This window comes from Typopeltis vanoorti, chromosome 25 (genome assembly GCF_054136105.1).
Source record: "Typopeltis vanoorti isolate ZY-2024b chromosome 25, IOZ_Tvanoo_1.0, whole genome shotgun sequence".
NCBI classification, from domain to species: domain Eukaryota; kingdom Metazoa; phylum Arthropoda; class Arachnida; order Uropygi; family Thelyphonidae; genus Typopeltis; species Typopeltis vanoorti.
In genome coordinates, this window is record NC_143573.1 from 5,973,527 (window position 1) to 5,991,480 (window position 17,954).

At 35.4% G+C, this 17,954-nt stretch overlaps 1 protein-coding gene across 2 annotated transcripts in view; it reads right to left on the reverse strand.

Moving 5' to 3' along the window:
* Positions 1-1,136: 1,136 nt before the first annotated feature.
* LOC150092506 (vesicular glutamate transporter 1-like) overlaps positions 1,137-17,954 on the reverse strand; it is a 58,072-nt gene continuing 41,254 nt past the window's right edge. For both annotated transcript variants that reach the window (XM_090414490.1, XM_090414489.1), the window contains 3 exons: positions 13,562-13,678; positions 8,523-8,644; positions 1,137-1,481 (listed from right to left, as the gene is read on the reverse strand). In XM_090414490.1, coding sequence (XP_090270616.1) covers positions 1,377-1,481; positions 8,523-8,644; positions 13,562-13,678 — 344 coding nt within the window. In that variant the 3' untranslated portion in view covers positions 1,137-1,376. The remainder of the gene's footprint in view (positions 1,482-8,522; positions 8,645-13,561; positions 13,679-17,954) is intronic.

Genomic DNA, 17,954 nt, shown 5'->3' on the forward strand with positions numbered 1-17,954 from the left:
CTTTATCCAGTGGGAATCCAAGAGTCCAACTGCACACTAGTTCAGGTGGATTTAAAAAAAAATCCACTATCTCCTTTGTTGTCCAAAAGGAGTAGTCATTACTTGTTTATTTATTTCTTTTTTTAGATCAGTTGCCAGTTATTCTCCAAGCTTTGTCACCAGCGATTCCCAGAGTCAAGCTATTTATGAATCCTCAATAACCCTAAACTTGACATTCGCTGTAAAACCGCATTGCACGAATACGCCAGTTAAGTGCCAGTGCCTCCTCACAAATCTCTAACACTCATTTTTGTATGAAATAGTGTGAGTAGTTCTACTGTCGAATTTCCTGAATTATGCGATTAAGAACCTATCTTCCAGGAAGAAAATCTTCATGAATGCGCCAAACTTCGACTAATTCAGGAACCTTCTAAAGAAAGGCAGAGAAAAAAGGCTGATCTATAACCACCAATTTACAGCATTGAGGTAGTTGTTCTCTCTCTCTCTCTCTCTCTCTCACACACACACACACACACACACAAATAGAAAGAGAGAGAGAGAGAAAGATTAATCACACACACATTACTAGACATGTGATATGATAGGATGTTATTTGAACACGTGATCTATTTGTTCCATTATTGCATTCACGATGATTCAAGGGCGGGTTATGGAAACCACGGGAAAATTCCCGAAATCAAACTGCTGTCACATTCGAGTAGGAGCAGTGCATATTCTACTTTTAAGCAAATAATTCCTTTTTGAAGATATTGGCTGTCATTTACAACAGAAATATCAAACACAATGACTTCAGTTTCTCCGTCGGCTAACTCGATTTGTCAATTTTATGGGATGAAAGATCATGCAGTTGGAGGAGGATTCATCAGATGAGTTCAGGCTAAAACTTTAGCAGAAATGTATGTCAACCATGATTAAAGCTGAGATGTATGCGATGCGGAAATGTTTAAAAGCGAATTCCTCGCAACTTGTAGAAATATTATTTTAAACAAAAAAAAAATTCAGGAGAAAAGTTTTTTTTTTTTCTCAGTTCGTCTCTCAGTTTCTATCCACAGTTGTTTTATGTAACTGGTCACAATCAGATAACATTCTTATTTAAGATTTTTGTGTACCCGCTTTCTAAGCTGATATACTATTGGTAAATTTATAATCACTGTACCTCCTTTATTTCTTTGAATTTTGCATTAAATCTAAGAAACACAATTGATTTACGAATTATAAGTTTGGCAAAGATGATGATTACTGTATGTTCAATATGTTGATGAGCAATGAATCATTGGTTTCAAATTTATACTCTTCCCTCTGAGATGTGCTGTGTGTTCTGAAAGTTTTTTCTTTCTTTTATGCATTTTTCTGATGTGGTTTTCTTGTCTATCTGTCTACAGCTGCTTCCTTACTCCTGATCCAAGAAGTCCATACAATATCGCTCCAAAGATAAGCGATACGATTTGACAAATATTCGTTCCTTTATCGGCTGCAGACGGCTGCAATATTGAAAAATAATTTTTAATCATACGCTGTAAAATAAAATAGATTATATACAATACAAATGCATTAACTGCATGTTAGCAACTACTTAATCATAATCGTATTTAAAAAGTATACTGTTTTGACATTCCCTCAAAATTATGTATAATGTTTGGTAACTTCCAATACAGGAGTATTGGAAGCTGTATTCCAGTACAGCTGTGATATATCTGAATTGCATACTCCCTTCTCATATCGAAACTGGAAATGTGACAGAAACATATTCCTGTCAATGTACTAGATGGAAATTAAAGATAAGCTAATGAATTTACAATTATTATTACTCTGTTATAATTAATGCAAATCTTCGAGCAAAGATGCTGAGCACGTTCCTCTAAAAGAAAGGAAAACATTCCGCTTTTCATAGTTAAATGGCATGTTAGGTTAAGATGTACTAATTCGCTCCATCAGGACATTATTGTCTGCAACGTCAAATAATATCAGATGGTATCTTGGTCGCCTCTTCAAAGACGGCAAATCATGGAAATAACAGGAAAGAACGGTGACTGCTCACCTGAAAAAAGCAAAAAATTGGTGGCATTCCAACCAAGTCAGTCTTAATACTGCAAAACTGAAAAGGTAACTGTCGTTAAAGGAATCCACGATCAGAGTTGTAAAGCGAATTCAAACTGTAATTGAATTACAGATTGCACATGTGAATGGTGTAATTTACTTCGAATTAAAACTGAATGCGTTTTAAGCTATAAAAATATCTCCGATGAAGTAAACAAACTGCAGTTTATGTTACGTTAAGTTCATCCTCTAAATATTCTTAAAGATGTGCACATTAAATGGACAAAATATATTTTTCTCTATTCAATATACAAATTATTCAATGGACAAAATATATTTTTATCCTTTTACATAATGAACAAACATTTTGTTCATTATATGGACAAAAACGGGAAATTCCTGTTTTTCGTCTGGTAAACTAAAGAAAACATATTATTTGGAGCGAGCCTCTGCCAGCAACTGAAAACAATGAACATCTATGTGAAATAAATAAAATGCTATGTTTTAATAAGAAGAGAAATATTGCAAAATACAATAAGCATGTGTAACAGAATGGAAAGTGGAGATTACATCCTGTGCGCAAGGCTGCCTGAAGAAAGACTAAACTTCAAGTCTAGTAAGGCGACTGGAGGAACTTTTTCCAAGTCTTTCTCCGACCTGTTTCCAAAATAGTCGATCTCTGGCATGTGCCAACGGGATTTTTCTCCTGGACACTCTGCTTTTTCGTCAGGTACTCTCACCGTAGAATCCACACTATTTTCAGACAGTAAAACATACTTTTATGTTTTAAACCACGAGATGGCAACACTTGTTTGCCAGTCTTGAGAGAGAGAGAGAGAGTGTGTGTGTGTAAGGCATAAATATATAATTCCCAAACCGATGGAGAAGATATTGATAAATATTGCACTTATTAACGGAAATATTATTGAAGGCATCTAATCATCTCGAAAAGAAATCAAAATAAAAGAAAAATCTTAAAAAAACCTAATCAGTAAATATTTTTAACATTCAGAAAAATATCGATTTTTCTTCTGATGGCCAAAGTAACATTTCTTTTATGTGATTGCCATCCACGGAAGGTGGTCAACTTATACTACGTTAGTACCGTGTGTGGCCGTAGAAGTTTTAAGCCTTCGTTGTTCATTGGAGGCTTCGGGCCTCCATTGAACAACGAAGTGGTCTGAAACCGGGTATAGCATACAACTCCACCTTACGTCGTTCACAAACTTTCAATACCCAAGCTGCGATTCGAATTCACATCCTGCTGGTTGGAGAACGGATGATTTAATCAAATGGATTGGTTGGCAAGGGATTAACAAAAATGATGTAAGAATAGGTCCAGAATTATTTTAAGATTGTGTTGCTTAAGTTATATTACGAATTTCTTCAGGATACTAAATTACAGGCCCATGTGTTCGGAAAACGTTTTGACATATTGAGCCATCCTGGGTCAACAATCAGTGACCCCATGCTGATATGGAAGTGCAAGGATATAGCTGTAAATGGTACTCCCAGTGGACCACCCACAACACTCACCGAATGACTGTAGGGTGCTATGAAGGATAAAAATCGCCATTCGTCTGGAGGCACTTTGAATGCAGAATTCATTCCGGGCAGAGACTGGAATACGAATCTGCACAAACACATATAGAATCGAAGCTGACAACAGACGGTTCCATGGTAGAACTATAAATATGGAAGGCTCACATTACGCGAACGATCGGGAATGTGAAGCAAAGAGCGGTTACAATGGGCCGTGGAAGCTTGGCAAGTTGCGCTATGGATTAGGAATCACGTTACACCCTCTGAGCAGATGGATGAGTGTGGGTTTGGCAGATGCCCGGTATATGTCTCTTATCGCAGTGCTTAACTCCAATTAGGAAATTCTGAGGAAGAGGTGTGATGGTATGGTCCTATTTTTTCTGGTTTGGCCCTGTACCTCTGTTTATGGAAAGCGAACATTGAACTACGAGAGATATCTGAGCATTCTGGACAATCAGTGCAATGGTACTTTGTCAAAAGCAGGTGCCGCTGTAACTGCATGTTTTGTGGACATGAATGTAACCACACGTTACTGACCTTCACAGAGCACTGATTTCCATCCTATTGAACATCTGTTGGAATGAACTGGAGTGTCGGGCAAAGGCAAGGGACATCCGTCCCACAGCAATCCAGGACCTCATTACATGCCTACAGGAAGAATGGGGCAAGAGTCCCATTGATTACCAAACATCCCAAGCTCTCGTACCCTTGTGGAAAGTATGTCCCGTAGGATTGCTATAATCATTGGTGCAAAATGAGGTCATACATCTTATTAAAATCGTTGCTGAGCTGTTTGTTCCTCAGTCATTGGTGTCCGTTGACTTCTTTCCAAGCAGTTTAATAGTTCAATAACTAAAATTGAGTTTATGTATAACAAAACGTCTTTGTAAACCGTAAATGCCCAATTTATTAGGAACACTTCCACATTTTCGTATATGTGCTGATGTTTCTACTGAAGTGGCCACTCTGTTTATGTGCATGATCATGGGCGTCGGCAGAGGGGGGCGGGGAACGGGGTATGCACCCCACCTGGGATCTATTTATGAGCAAAAAAAAAAAAAAAATTAAATCATTAAATAAAAATTTATTGATGTAATTATTTGTCTCCAAGCTTTGACCCACTGGAAAATTTTCTGATGACGCGCATGTGCTTGAGAATTGTGAAAGTATAAATACAAATAGCTACCTTTAAACGGATATGATTTTAATATCGATGCTGTTCTTTTTTGATGTATTTAATTTTTTCATTGATTTCAGATAGCAATTTTTGGTGCATATTTAAGAGAAGTTGGCCAATTTGCGAGAAAACGAAAAGTGTTGAAAAGAAACTAAGAATGAAATTGTGCCGATTGTCCGTCACACTCCCAATAGCCGAAGTGACACTTCATACTCCTCGTAAAAGACGATGATGATGAATGGCAGTTAGTGAATTGTTTATAGTGCTGCTAAAAATTCTTTCGTCGAAAGAATGCCAAAACGTTTAAGCGAGTATATTTCAATATTAGCAGAAACGTCAGTTAGTATTATATTACTGCAAAAGGCATGATAGTGTTTGTAGATACCATACAAAAGTGGAACTGGCGAAGAATGAGAAACGTATCACGTACACTTAATTAATTGGCTGATGGGTTTCTAATTGACATCAACAAGATTTTAGTGAAACAATAATATTAGAAAAAGAGTACATCATTATGGTATTGAACAATAAGTACAAAAAGATAATCTTCTTGAGTGGTAGGTAATATCAAGCAGGTGATTGAATATAAGAAAATGGCGTATTTGAATGAGACTTATTTGCTTGTTTTCCCAGAGACGGTTCCAGTACGAAAACACTGGAGTACCTTTTATAGAGGAAGAATAAAATGGAACTGTTGGTCCTTGTTGGAGATCTAAACAGGAGAGTAGGAAATGATTACCAAACATATTGAATTTTTATTGGAAAGTTTGGAGAAAAGAACAAAGCTAATAGTAAGTGTGGACAACGCTGTCTTCACGCTGGTTCTAGACATGAGTCTACAGGGTATTTGAAATAGGAAGTGATCAAGATTTAATTTTAAGCATGAATATCATATTGAAACGAAAAGCGTGTAACAAAGTTTTAAAAAAAAATCAAACATCCGCATCTTTAAAAAGCAAACTCTTAGACAAAACTACGTGCATATTCTCTGAGAAAAATGGATTCTGAAAGAAAGCCTATCGAAACTTTCTAGCAGTTATATCATCATGCACGATGAGTGAATTCAAAGAAAAATGTGAGAAAGGAAATTGTTCCCTTAAAAGGAGCTGAACAAACTTCATGGGAAGGCCTCGCTATGGAACGGAAAATAAATGGTGGGACCAAAAATTATATTGAAATCTTCAATGCAAACAGCACCCGGACAGTTGAAGATATTCGATCAGAGAATCTCAAGTCTGGAAGTATAAAACTTTTACAAGGGTTTGCATCGCTTAATTCAAAAGGGCTCGACAGGGTCGAATTATAAATAAGTTGGGTAGCACTTTCATAGTATCCATGAAGAAAACAAAAAGAAAAGAAAACTTAATGTCAGAATCAAGGAATGTCATTACTTAATATTCCAGGTAAGAAACAAATCGAGACTTTTGTGGTTATGAGACCATTGGTTCTTTAATTAGTATAATCCCCCCTATTAGTTTCGCTAGCGACTGTCTAGCTTTGTCAAGGCTCGAACGGTACACACACCAAAAAATATGAGAGAATACGGAAACGTCGCTAACTGTTAGGCAGTTAAGTTTGAACATACGCATGACAATGCGTCCATGTGTTGAGAACCTTCGGTCGGTATCATGGATACGTGTTGTATGTACACGCTTTACGTGATTTTTCTCGTATTATAGTTCCTTTAAAATGAGTGAGTTGATTAAGTTTTTCCATATATCTTTCAGTATGGCACCCTGATTTCTGTTGAGGTTGTTACCCGTTCTTACCACTGTCGCTTCCTTGAAAATTCTGTAACCGTAATCATCATCTAAGTACGGCATAGAGCTATTTTCCCAGTCAATTGCATGGTTGGAAGTTGAAAAGTGATGTGCTAAGTCTGAGGAGACTGTGCTGTTGTGATTGACATCCTCAACATGCTCCTTCTTTCTGATTTCTAGACTTCTTGAAGTTTGCCCAGTATATGAATGACCGCACGTACATGGAATTCTACATAAACACCTGGATATTTGTAAAATGGTACACTGTCTTTAGAAGATCTTAATACTTGTCTGATGGTAGTGGTAGGCTTAAATACCACTCTTATGTTGTGAGATTTTAACATTCTCGCTAATCTTGAAAAGACTGAAACTACATAAGGGATGACTACTGTTGAAGCGTTCTGGGCGACTGTTCCTTGTTGTTGGAGGTTGCCTTTATAAAAGAATTTCTTGATGATGTTTGTAGGAAAACCATTCTGCGATAGTGTTATAGCAATTTGAGAAAGTTCTGTCTGTACTTCTTCTTCGTCTGAAATAAACTTTTTGGCTCTGTTCCGTAACATGTGAATGATGCTATGTTTTTGTGATCTATGATGGTGAGAAGAATAATGTAAATAACGTCCAGTATCTGTGGGTTTTCTGTATATGGAAAGTTTAAAATTATTCTCTGCATTTTCACCAGTATGTCTAGGAAGAGGAGTTGTCTGTTTTTTTTTTCAACTTCTAGAGTAAATTTTTAATTTTGTTGTGAAGTGAGTTTATTCTCTCTAAAATCACCTGTAAGTTTTCCATATGTTCATTACAAATGATGAAAATATCATCAACGTATCTCCACCGCATCGATGGTTTTGGTGTAATTTCGGTAAAAATTTCATTTTCCATAACCATAAAAGTCTCGTTTTTTTAAGTATTTTATGACCAATATGTATAGTTTATTCCAGGTAAGATTTATCCAAATAATTTCCAAATCTGTATAAAAATATATGAAATGATGGCAACAGAAAAATTGTTTAAATTACTACAATTATATAGCGTAAATGGGACTTTATTCAGAGTAATACACACACTTCATTTCTAAGATGAAATTCAGCAGTTAGAATTGAACGAAGTACAGAAAGTTGGTTTAGTATAAAGTAAGATGTAAAACTGACACTTGACTTTGCTGCTTCTCATCATCTATGAAGATAGCATTCTAAAATAAATTGGCATCAGACCTGCTATCAAAATTAGAGATATTAATCTCTGCTGTTAAATTAATGCAATATTATTTAAAATAGACAGAAACATGAAAACCATCTACCGCATCCTGAATGGAAAACTGATAGACAAGTAAAATATTTCAACTATTTAGGCGAAACGTTTAGTGAAAATGAGAAAGTAAATATGGAAGTGGAAAACAGAATTAGCAAACTTGGTTTGATAGGAAATAAACTGAATATGGATGAAATGTTTAAATATAGCTGACAACAATTTATTAAATTATATGTTTCTGTGTTTTAGAAATCTGACAATTGATCGAAGTCTTGTTAGTGACTAAAGACATGAGAAACGTCCTGGAAAAATTCGAACAAGGAACAAATGTTATCAGTGAGAGAATTCCATTAAATACGAGAATATTAAGAAGGAACTTGACACTTTTAGCACTTAGGAATGTGTGAGCATATCTTAGATGAACTTCAACAGACTGGGGAGAAAAGATTAGCAAAACAAAGGTTTTTTTTTTTTTTTTTTTTTTTGTATAGGCTACAGCGGAAGACAAACCTCTGGGTGTATAGGTACAATTCAAAGTTGACTGGAAGAAAAACAAGAGATCTGACAATATTGGAGTCCAAGCACACAACATACTAATTTAGAGGAACATTCTCAATTGGGAATTAGTGATAACGAAGCCTTTACTTGTGGTACTCCTATACGCCCCTTTTACGGTACCTGTCAGCAGTTTGATGATGTATATTTTCTATAATTACTGGTTGTTTGAACGCATATTATATCGACTGTTGACTTACATTTGCAGAATATACTGAAGCTGAGTGGACAAGTAGCATGGCAGCTGCGGTACATGTCTTTGTTATTCCCATGGTGATTGCTGCATGCTCGGGAGCCACGTCCAGGTGATTAGCATAAAAACCTAAAAGAATTGGAAAAAATGCACTATAGCCTCATATAACGAGAAAATATTACGTACATATAATTATAAAATTCTGTCAAATTTTCAGCCATGGTTGTAGAAAGTATAACATCAAACGTCATACAATAACACAAAAAAAAAAATTAAGAAACAATGGCCACTTTTAACACTAATTGTGAAAATGATTTTACTGTGCTCCTTTAGACACCGTAAAAAAGGCTTAAGCTGTTTCACTGATTGTATATGAAGGCTGCTTTATTAGAATGATATATTTTTATTTATATACATTTAGATGGTGTAATAGTTTTCTCCTCCATAACATTCCTTATCCAGACTCGGAGTAAAAAGTATAGTGTGGTTGTTTTTTTTTTGGGGGGGTCACATGTTTTTATTCCCTGAAAGAAGGTCGGTATTCTGAAATGATCGTCGCGTGGCGGTGGTCATTGGGGAACACGAGGTGATATAAGGCTTCATGTTTCACGTGAAGTATCTGATCTCATACAACAGGATGGACGACGAATAGTTCTTCATTGTCCTTCAGCATGCAACTCTGATGTATGAGGAAGGACAATCCCGACTAGATGGTGGCTTATATAGCTTATGTAGATGATGGATTATATGAAAGAAAACTATAGAGTAATTTTCTTTCATGTAATCAACAGCTAGTACTCCAGTGAATAGGAGGCTTAATTTTGTAAATCCGCATTTGTGCAATTCCCTCGATTAATTGAATTGCTGTTTCTAACGAATATTTTTGCTGAGTTAAGGCCATGCGGAAACGACATTTCTGATTATTAACTGCGTGTTAACTCAGTCGATTTATCTCCTTCCATGAGTTAAAAATTGGACGAAATCATTTCTTATACTGTCACATAAGATTTTAATACCGCAAGTGTTCTTTAAAAAGGTAAGAAAAGTAGCTAACATGAGAACCGCTTTTTAATGTAAAAAGCAGTTCTCAACCAGGCGACCACTCCCGCCGAGAACCGTCCTGAGAGAGGCACATGGAGGCACAAAAAAAAAAAGATTATTATTATTATTATTGCCGGTTGTTTTACAGAACAAATTATCGAAAAATTCAACTAATATGAGGAATTTATTAAATTTAATAATAACTCCGTAGAAGACGTATTACAGAACGTCAGAGAAATTAAAAACTGCGTTAAAGAGCTAACGGAAAGACAGCATAATCTAGTTAAAGAGAAAACGGAACTACGACAACAACTAAACTCTTAAACCAACAGCAGTATAAAAATGATCTCCTCATAGATGGTCTCCCAGAAATTGCTACGGAACATTTAAGTAATCCTCGTCTTCCCCCCTTCGTGGTGCGACTAACTAACAGCCCAACAAAAATTACACTAATAAAAGCTAGCAGGATTAAAAAACCAGTAGTCAAGCATCTGAATGGAGCCCACGACAATACCCCAATATACTTGTCCGAATACTTAATACCATATTATCAGAAACTATTCTCCCAAACAAGGAAAGTTAAAACACAAAAAAATTACAGGCTTATATGGATAAGTGACAGTAAAATATTCCTTAAAAAAATACGATATCCAAAACCAATCCAAATAAAATCTGTAGAAGACTTCAATAGGCTGCACATTAAAAGAACACTGATGAGTAGTAAAGAAGGGAACAACATACCAACTCACATGAACGCAGACCACCAAACAGATGTAATCACCCTGGAACATGATAACTGCCACATTCTGAAATCGATAATAGAATGGAAACAAGCGACTATCCCCAAAAAAGGATTATATATTCTCCACATCAACATCAGGAGCATTCACAATTCTGGTTGATCCCGCAAGCTTATCTGAAGGAAGATATAGACAACATAGACATTTTAATACTGACTGAAGTATCTACGACAAACGAAGAGGCAAAGATTTACCAAATGCCAAACTTCCAACAACACAAACACTGGAGACAAACTAAACGAGGCGGTGATATAATAATATTTACCAAACAGAAACTAGACGTAACAGAAATAAGCTACAAATTATAATTTGCAGAAAACGTATGCATCGAAATTAAAAACATCAAACAAGAAAACTTCTTGATATTAAACGCAATATATAGACCACCGAACTTAAGCATCACAAAATTTCTAAATGAACTAAACAGATGGCTTTCAGCCACGGAAGTAGACGCCTCAGAATACTTCATAATAATAGGAGACATGAATGTAAACATTAGGAACGTAAATAACAACACAGAACAATACCTAGACCTCTTATCCGCATATAACATAACCCCTTCCATACAGTCGTATACACGAGAAGAGAGAGTCGGAAATGCAAACACCTCATCCTGTATCGACCATATAAATATACGCGCCCCCTCCAAACAGCCACACAGCAGCCGTCATAACATGCAAACTGACAGACCACTACTTCACAACATTACAGTTACACACTGAACCAGAACCCATAAAACTCACTGAGACTACAAAACAGTATTATAACATTCTAAATGAAACAATACTAAACGTCGAAATCAGAAAAACAGACTGGATGCAGATAGCATCGTTAGACTCTGCTGAAGCTGTACATAATAACCCTAAACTTGCATTTAACGAAATATATAACAAAGCATTAACAAAAATAAAAACACTCTCCCAAACGAAACAGAATCCATGGATAACAGACAACAGATTAACAGACATACAAACAAAAGATTCTCTATGGAAACAACTTAATAAGTTGCCAAACAATATCGTTTAACGAACTGAATACAAAAGAAAACGGAATATCTTAACAACACGGAAACAAATGTACAACAGGTCAGAACGACATAAAGGAAAAAACCTGGCACCCGATAATAAAATGTTGGACAATATACACAGAACCACTGCCTCAGAAACAATAAAACACAGCTTTACTTGCGACCCCAAATCCCTCAAGTAGTTGACAAACAACTTTAATCAGCACTTCGTGAATTCTGTCCAAACACTACAAGAAACAACCTTTCCTCACACAAATTAACATCCTCCACTAGGTCCACGAGCAAACCCAGTCGATGTAGTTCCCCACAGTAACAAAAGAAGAACTATCACTGGCAATTCAACAAATTAATCCTAACAAAGGTCCGGGGATAGACGGAATCAGACCAAAAGACATCGAGAAACACTCAACCGACCTACTTCCAGTTATACAAAAACTGTTAAATAAAATCTTCGAAATGGGACACATACCTGAAACACTGAAGACTGCATTAATCACACCCATACATAAACATGGAAAAGAAACATTATAATTACAAACCCATCGCCACATTGTCTGTAATCAAATAATGATTGCAACATACGTTGGAAAATTTCAACTCATACACAAAACAATATGGCTTTCAAAAAAATAAAGGAACAGCAACACTCCTGGAAGATTTCACGGATCTAATAAACGCTGTACTGTATAAAAACTGATTAGTATTTCTTCATTGACCTAACAATAGCATTTGACACACTAACACACAAAACTTTGTTAACGAAACTAACACATATCGGAATCGGAGGTCATCTAGTCCAGTGGTTTGAAACATACATGGAAAACGGAAAAAACATCACATGTATGGGATCAGCGTACAGCAAAGAGGTATTGGTAACCTGTGGAGTACAGCAAGGAACTGTCCTATCTCCCATTCTATTTAACATATACACACACGACATAAGCCAACTCCCCCTAAAAAAGTAAAATCTTCCAGTATGCAGATGACACGGCCATAGCATCCATTCACAACAACGCAAATATCGCTTACACAAATATGCAACTCGACATCAATCATATCACTAACTGGCTAACAGAAAACGGCATATATATAAACCCTGGAAAAACAAAGTTTTCATGATATTCAAAAACCCGCAAACCCTACCCACAGAAACCAAATATCTCACTATCACATACACGAAGCGCTGATCCTAAAACCACAACCCTCACACATGTGAAAACAGCACGCTATCTCGGAATTCGATGCTGATCAAAGTTGAAGTAGCCATACAAACTACCTAGACTTAGGATAAAGCAAGCAAACTATGTCGATTGAAAGATATTGTCCCGACACACAAAGAAAAATACTAATCTATAAAGCATTATGTGGAAACATTTTAAGATACGCAATCTGCTCAGGAACAGGTTACAATGGTTGCAAAATAAAATGGTAAAACTGATTTTCTGGGAACAACCCACACTTATGCGAGTATCATGGACAGAACACAAAATATTTAAGGTGAAACACTTATGCCACTACACAGCCATGTTAAACACTACTTCAGAGCAACCAGAACAATATACCAAATAACAAGACCACAGTCAACAAACTACATAACATATAAGTACAATAAGCACTACAGAAAAGCCACCGGAAACTTCTACGTACCTGACATGATAAACAAACTGCCGTTCGACAACAGAAACCCACAAGGAGCTGAAATAGGCGCTATATAAATATTATGGCGAGAATGAAAATTAGAGAAATTCCTCTCTCTCTCTCAGTCACACACACACACACACACACACACACACACACACACACACACACACACACACACACACACACACACACACACACACACACACACACACACACACACACACACACAGAGTATGTGTTTTCAATCCACCAATTCTCAATCTGTCCTCATAATCGATATTACAATCTTAATATCACCTTTAACTATATATATATAGCCCAATTTAATAGTTTAATCCACCAGGATAAACTTGTAAAACACAACTCATCCTTTAAATAATGTACTTCAGGTGCAACAGCACTCCCTAACTTCAAAAATTAATCAGGTGTTGGTGTTATCCTCTATTTTAATCCTGCAAGTTTCTACTTAACTGAAATTTGGAGTCAAACTAAAAGTGTGCTTACTCGGTACGAGTTTCTGGAGATTAAAGTACTTACCAGTAATCGAAAACGCCAGAGAAAGGGGAAATACGAAATATATGCCCATGATGATACGATAGTCTGTAGTTTCTACTGCTGTCAAAATGGTTACAAAGAGAGCCGAAACCACGAAACCTAACGATCAAAAAAAAAAAAAAACATGTGAAACCATTTCAACGTTTTTTTCACTTCTTTTCAATATATTCATTGAATTTAAACATTAGAGTAAAGGAAAGTATCACACATAACTTAAGAATAACATTCATTGAAAAAATGACTTCATCACATAAATGCATGAAAGTTGAAGCGCATTATATTTTTATATTCAGCTCAGCATATGCTGAGCTGAATCTATAAACAGTGAGGACTGGGCTTATATTTCTAGATAATACTCACATCTCGAGCAAAGTTTCGCCACAAACGAAAGTTTGTTGGCGAAACTTTTAACGTGCGCGTGCCAAAAATTGACGAATAATATTTATCGAGTTGCTGACGTGCCTGGAAGTTTTAAATAGGGGGAAATTAATAGAAAATTAATTGCAGAATTTTATTGAAAGAAGTTTAAAAATTAACATAGAATTTCATAAAAATGAACTCATAATTTGACATACAGATTGTCGTATACAAATCAGTTTCAGTCTATTATCAATTTATTAATTTATTAATGAGATTTTTGCTGTTGTACATTAGATGCCAAATGCTTTATATCAGATTCATATTTTGTCACTGTTAGTAATACACACACACGCGGAACTAGATTCATCAGTCATTCTATTTCTTAAACTGTCTTTTATAAAATTCATTTCGAAAAATAATGAATCACAAGCATATGTAGAGGAGAAAATTGATAATATAGCCATCGCTAGTTTTTTTAAACAACAAAAGGTTTCGTGAATGGCATTCCAAGTTCTCATTATTTCCTCTTCTGCATTTTTTTAATTGCGCCCAAGAATCGATCAATTTCAATTATTTGCAAGTCATTTCTCAAATCGACAAACTTTTATTTCCATATAGAACTGGATTCAAAATCGATTAGTTGCATTTCTATATCTTCCAAATTCAGCCACTCGAAAATCTCCAAATTGAGTTTATCTGCTGAGGTTGAGTCTGGATGCAAAATAAATTTTGATGTCTCTGCAAACTTCGTAAATGTTGAAGAAAATTCGTTGATTATCTACTGAATAACTGTAGAAAACGCTTTTGTCAATTTAACTTGATCTGTTTGTTGATGAGATTCTAGATCTGCGAAGAATTTTTTTGTATTTGGAAAATATTGGAAGGCATTGGAAATAACGTCACGATTGAAAATTTGTAATTTAGCTTCGCTTGCTTTGATTAAATCAAACATGGCAATAACTGCCTTGTTAACATCTTGAAGTTCAACATTTAATTAATTTAAATGTAAAGACAAATCAGTATAAAACACAAATTTCGAAAACCATTCGACGTGCATTAATTGATTGTATTTTTCAATGATTTTCTCATTATGTAAAAAAAAGTCTGACTTCATCTAAAGATTGAACAAATCTTTGAAGAACTTTCCCACGACTTAACCACCGGCCGTTTACATAAGTAAACCATCGTACACTGAGTTTACCTCACTTAATAATTCTATCAATCTTCATTTATTTAAAGCGTGTGCCGATATAAAATTGACCAATTTTGTTACAAGGCTGATAATATCTTCCAGTGGCTTGAAACTAGCCTTTGCGCATAAAACCTGCTGATGTATAATGCAATGAAAACCCAGAACTGAATGCACAATAAGTTCGGAAAATAAATTGACAAACCCATTTTCCTCTCCAGTCATACTTCAGTAGTTACTGATATAATTTTGGAGAGATCTATATCTGTTTCAACAAGTGCACTTACAACTGAATCGCAGATATCTGTTCCTTTTGTAGTTATTGCTAATGATGCTAAACTGATCGATTCTACTTTGATATTATTCCCAACACAATAACGAATAAAAATTGCTAAAGTAGCTGATCCAATTATGTCAGTGTTTTCATCAACACAAAGAGAAATTAAACCAGAAGGGTGTATATCTGTTTTTTGCTGATGAGTTATATTTTTAGCCACTTCCAAGATTCTTTCACCGTATTTCCTGCCAAAGGCATATCTTTTATTCTGCGAATAATTTTTTATTGTTTTTAGAATCTTCAAAGAGAACTGGTACGCATTTAAACCATGCTTCTTTTATATATTCCCCATCACTAAAAGGTTTCCCGTGTTTGACAATTACATTTGAGGAAAAAAAAAAACTAGCAGCAGTTATATTTGAACTACTGCAACTAGGTTTGTTGACTGAATATTTAATTGCCCGATCAATAAATTCTTTCTGTTCGTCCTTGCTTTTCTCAAGGACCGATTTATGGTTTGTCTCATAATGCCGTTTTACCGATGACGTTCTGCACACAACTGCCCCAGAACATAAAACACATACTGCTTTTTATTTTCACCAACCATGTTAAGTAGAACTGTAACAAAAAATTCAAAACCTAAATCAAATGCATTTTTTATAGTTTCAAAAATTCAACATTTTATTATATGCCAAAATTAAATGACCTTCTTAATTCACACTTACAGTAAAAACTCGAGCAAAAACAAAATAGTGCTCATGCGCAACAATAATACACTTTTCGCTGCTTAATTCTGCCTACTGGCGGATGTGCGGGGCGAAATGCATAAAGAACGCACGTGTGATTATAGAAGTTCGGCAATCCTAAGGATCAGTGGTTCTCAATTCTTTTTCGATAAGACGAGGACCTGGTCCCAACAAACTTACTCGTAAATACTTTTCCCATATTTTTAAAGTTCATACATTAAACTAATCGAAATTATAAAGAGTATTAGTACACTTATGTAAACGTTGTGGCATGTTGACAAATATAAAAGTACGTTTAAGTCAGTTATTAATCACTGGACTAATCAAATCTTGTAAGCTAAGCATATTGTAGTTTCCTCAGACCAACATTATTAAATTAATTTGTGCTAATTTTCATTGACATATCTCATTCTGATCACCAAAAATTTATAATATACTTTCAGTGTAAAATCAATTATTGTATTATTAAATTGATTTTAGCAATGTCGGTTTGAAAAAAAAAAAAACGGTGGTGAGAAATATATTTATGCATTGTAACTCACCATACAAATCAGCTGAGCATGAGAGGCGCAGAAGGATGTCAACTTGTCGGCGAAACGCTTACCGTATTTACTCGAATATAATTTGCCGTGATTTTTCTTTACGAAAAAATACATTAAAAAGTTTTGTTTCATATACCTCGCACACGAAAAATGTTTAAACATGTTCACGGTGAGGCGATAGTAACTCGCTCCCCGTGGTTAACAACACGCTCTCCCGAACAGCCATTATACTGTAGATGCAAGAAAAACAAGTAGTTTTAATCTATTCCTGAATTACAGAGCCTTTTGCAGTCTCTGCAATGTATTTCTCAACAAATAGTGCAATTAGAGATAGCTGGAATAAAAATGGCGCTAACTAATGAATCATATGTTCCCTCTTACAGAAAATGTGCTGTACAGACTCAAGCAAAACCATATGTTGCACCAGAAACACTGTATCTAAAACTATTGTCCAATTTTTTAATTACATGAAATAAGTGTTTTTTTTATTGCATTTGAAATTCTCGATGTCATTACGAGAGATCACAAAGGCTAACTTCAAATAAAATTCTACTAGTCATTGAAGCACACCACATAATGCTTGTGTGAGTTCGCCTGCCAGCTCAAACGCAAACATGCAGCTGTTAAATACAACCAAGGGTTGAAACTTTGTGTGAATTGGGCCCACCGGTAATGAGAAGTTCCGTTGGTAAAACATACGACACTGCTTCATGAATGTGTTAAAACTAAGAAATATATAGTGAATGTTGTTATGACAGTTTCAGATGTTATGGAATTAGGTTGAAGAGAATTAGCATTTCAACTCAACAATTGTCGGTTGCCTATGTCTTTGGGTCGCGTGATCTTTTGTTAATACCACACCAGTTATATGCACATCTTCATAGCTGTTCTATCTCTACTGGCCTACCATTGCTGTCTGTTTCGCGCTCTGCTTTCACTTCTCATTAGTCAGTCGTGGAGGATTGTATTCATATTTTGTATTTAAAAACGCATCATTTTAACACAGCAATTATAAGATATTGAAAAAGTTAAACTCAGTGTCTTTTATTTTAACTGAGTTTTTGAACGTTTTTAGTTAGTCTAGTGAGACTTTTGTTGGTGTTTTCTGTCCGTTAGCTTATTAATTCTGGGATGAATTGAAGAGATAACCAAACGGAGACAGTCAGAAAGTTGCAGGTGGGTGGTTTCTCTGTTTTGGTTATAAGACGTCATGATAGAAAACGCAGTTTCACAAATATTTGTAGTGGAAAAACAAAGCAGA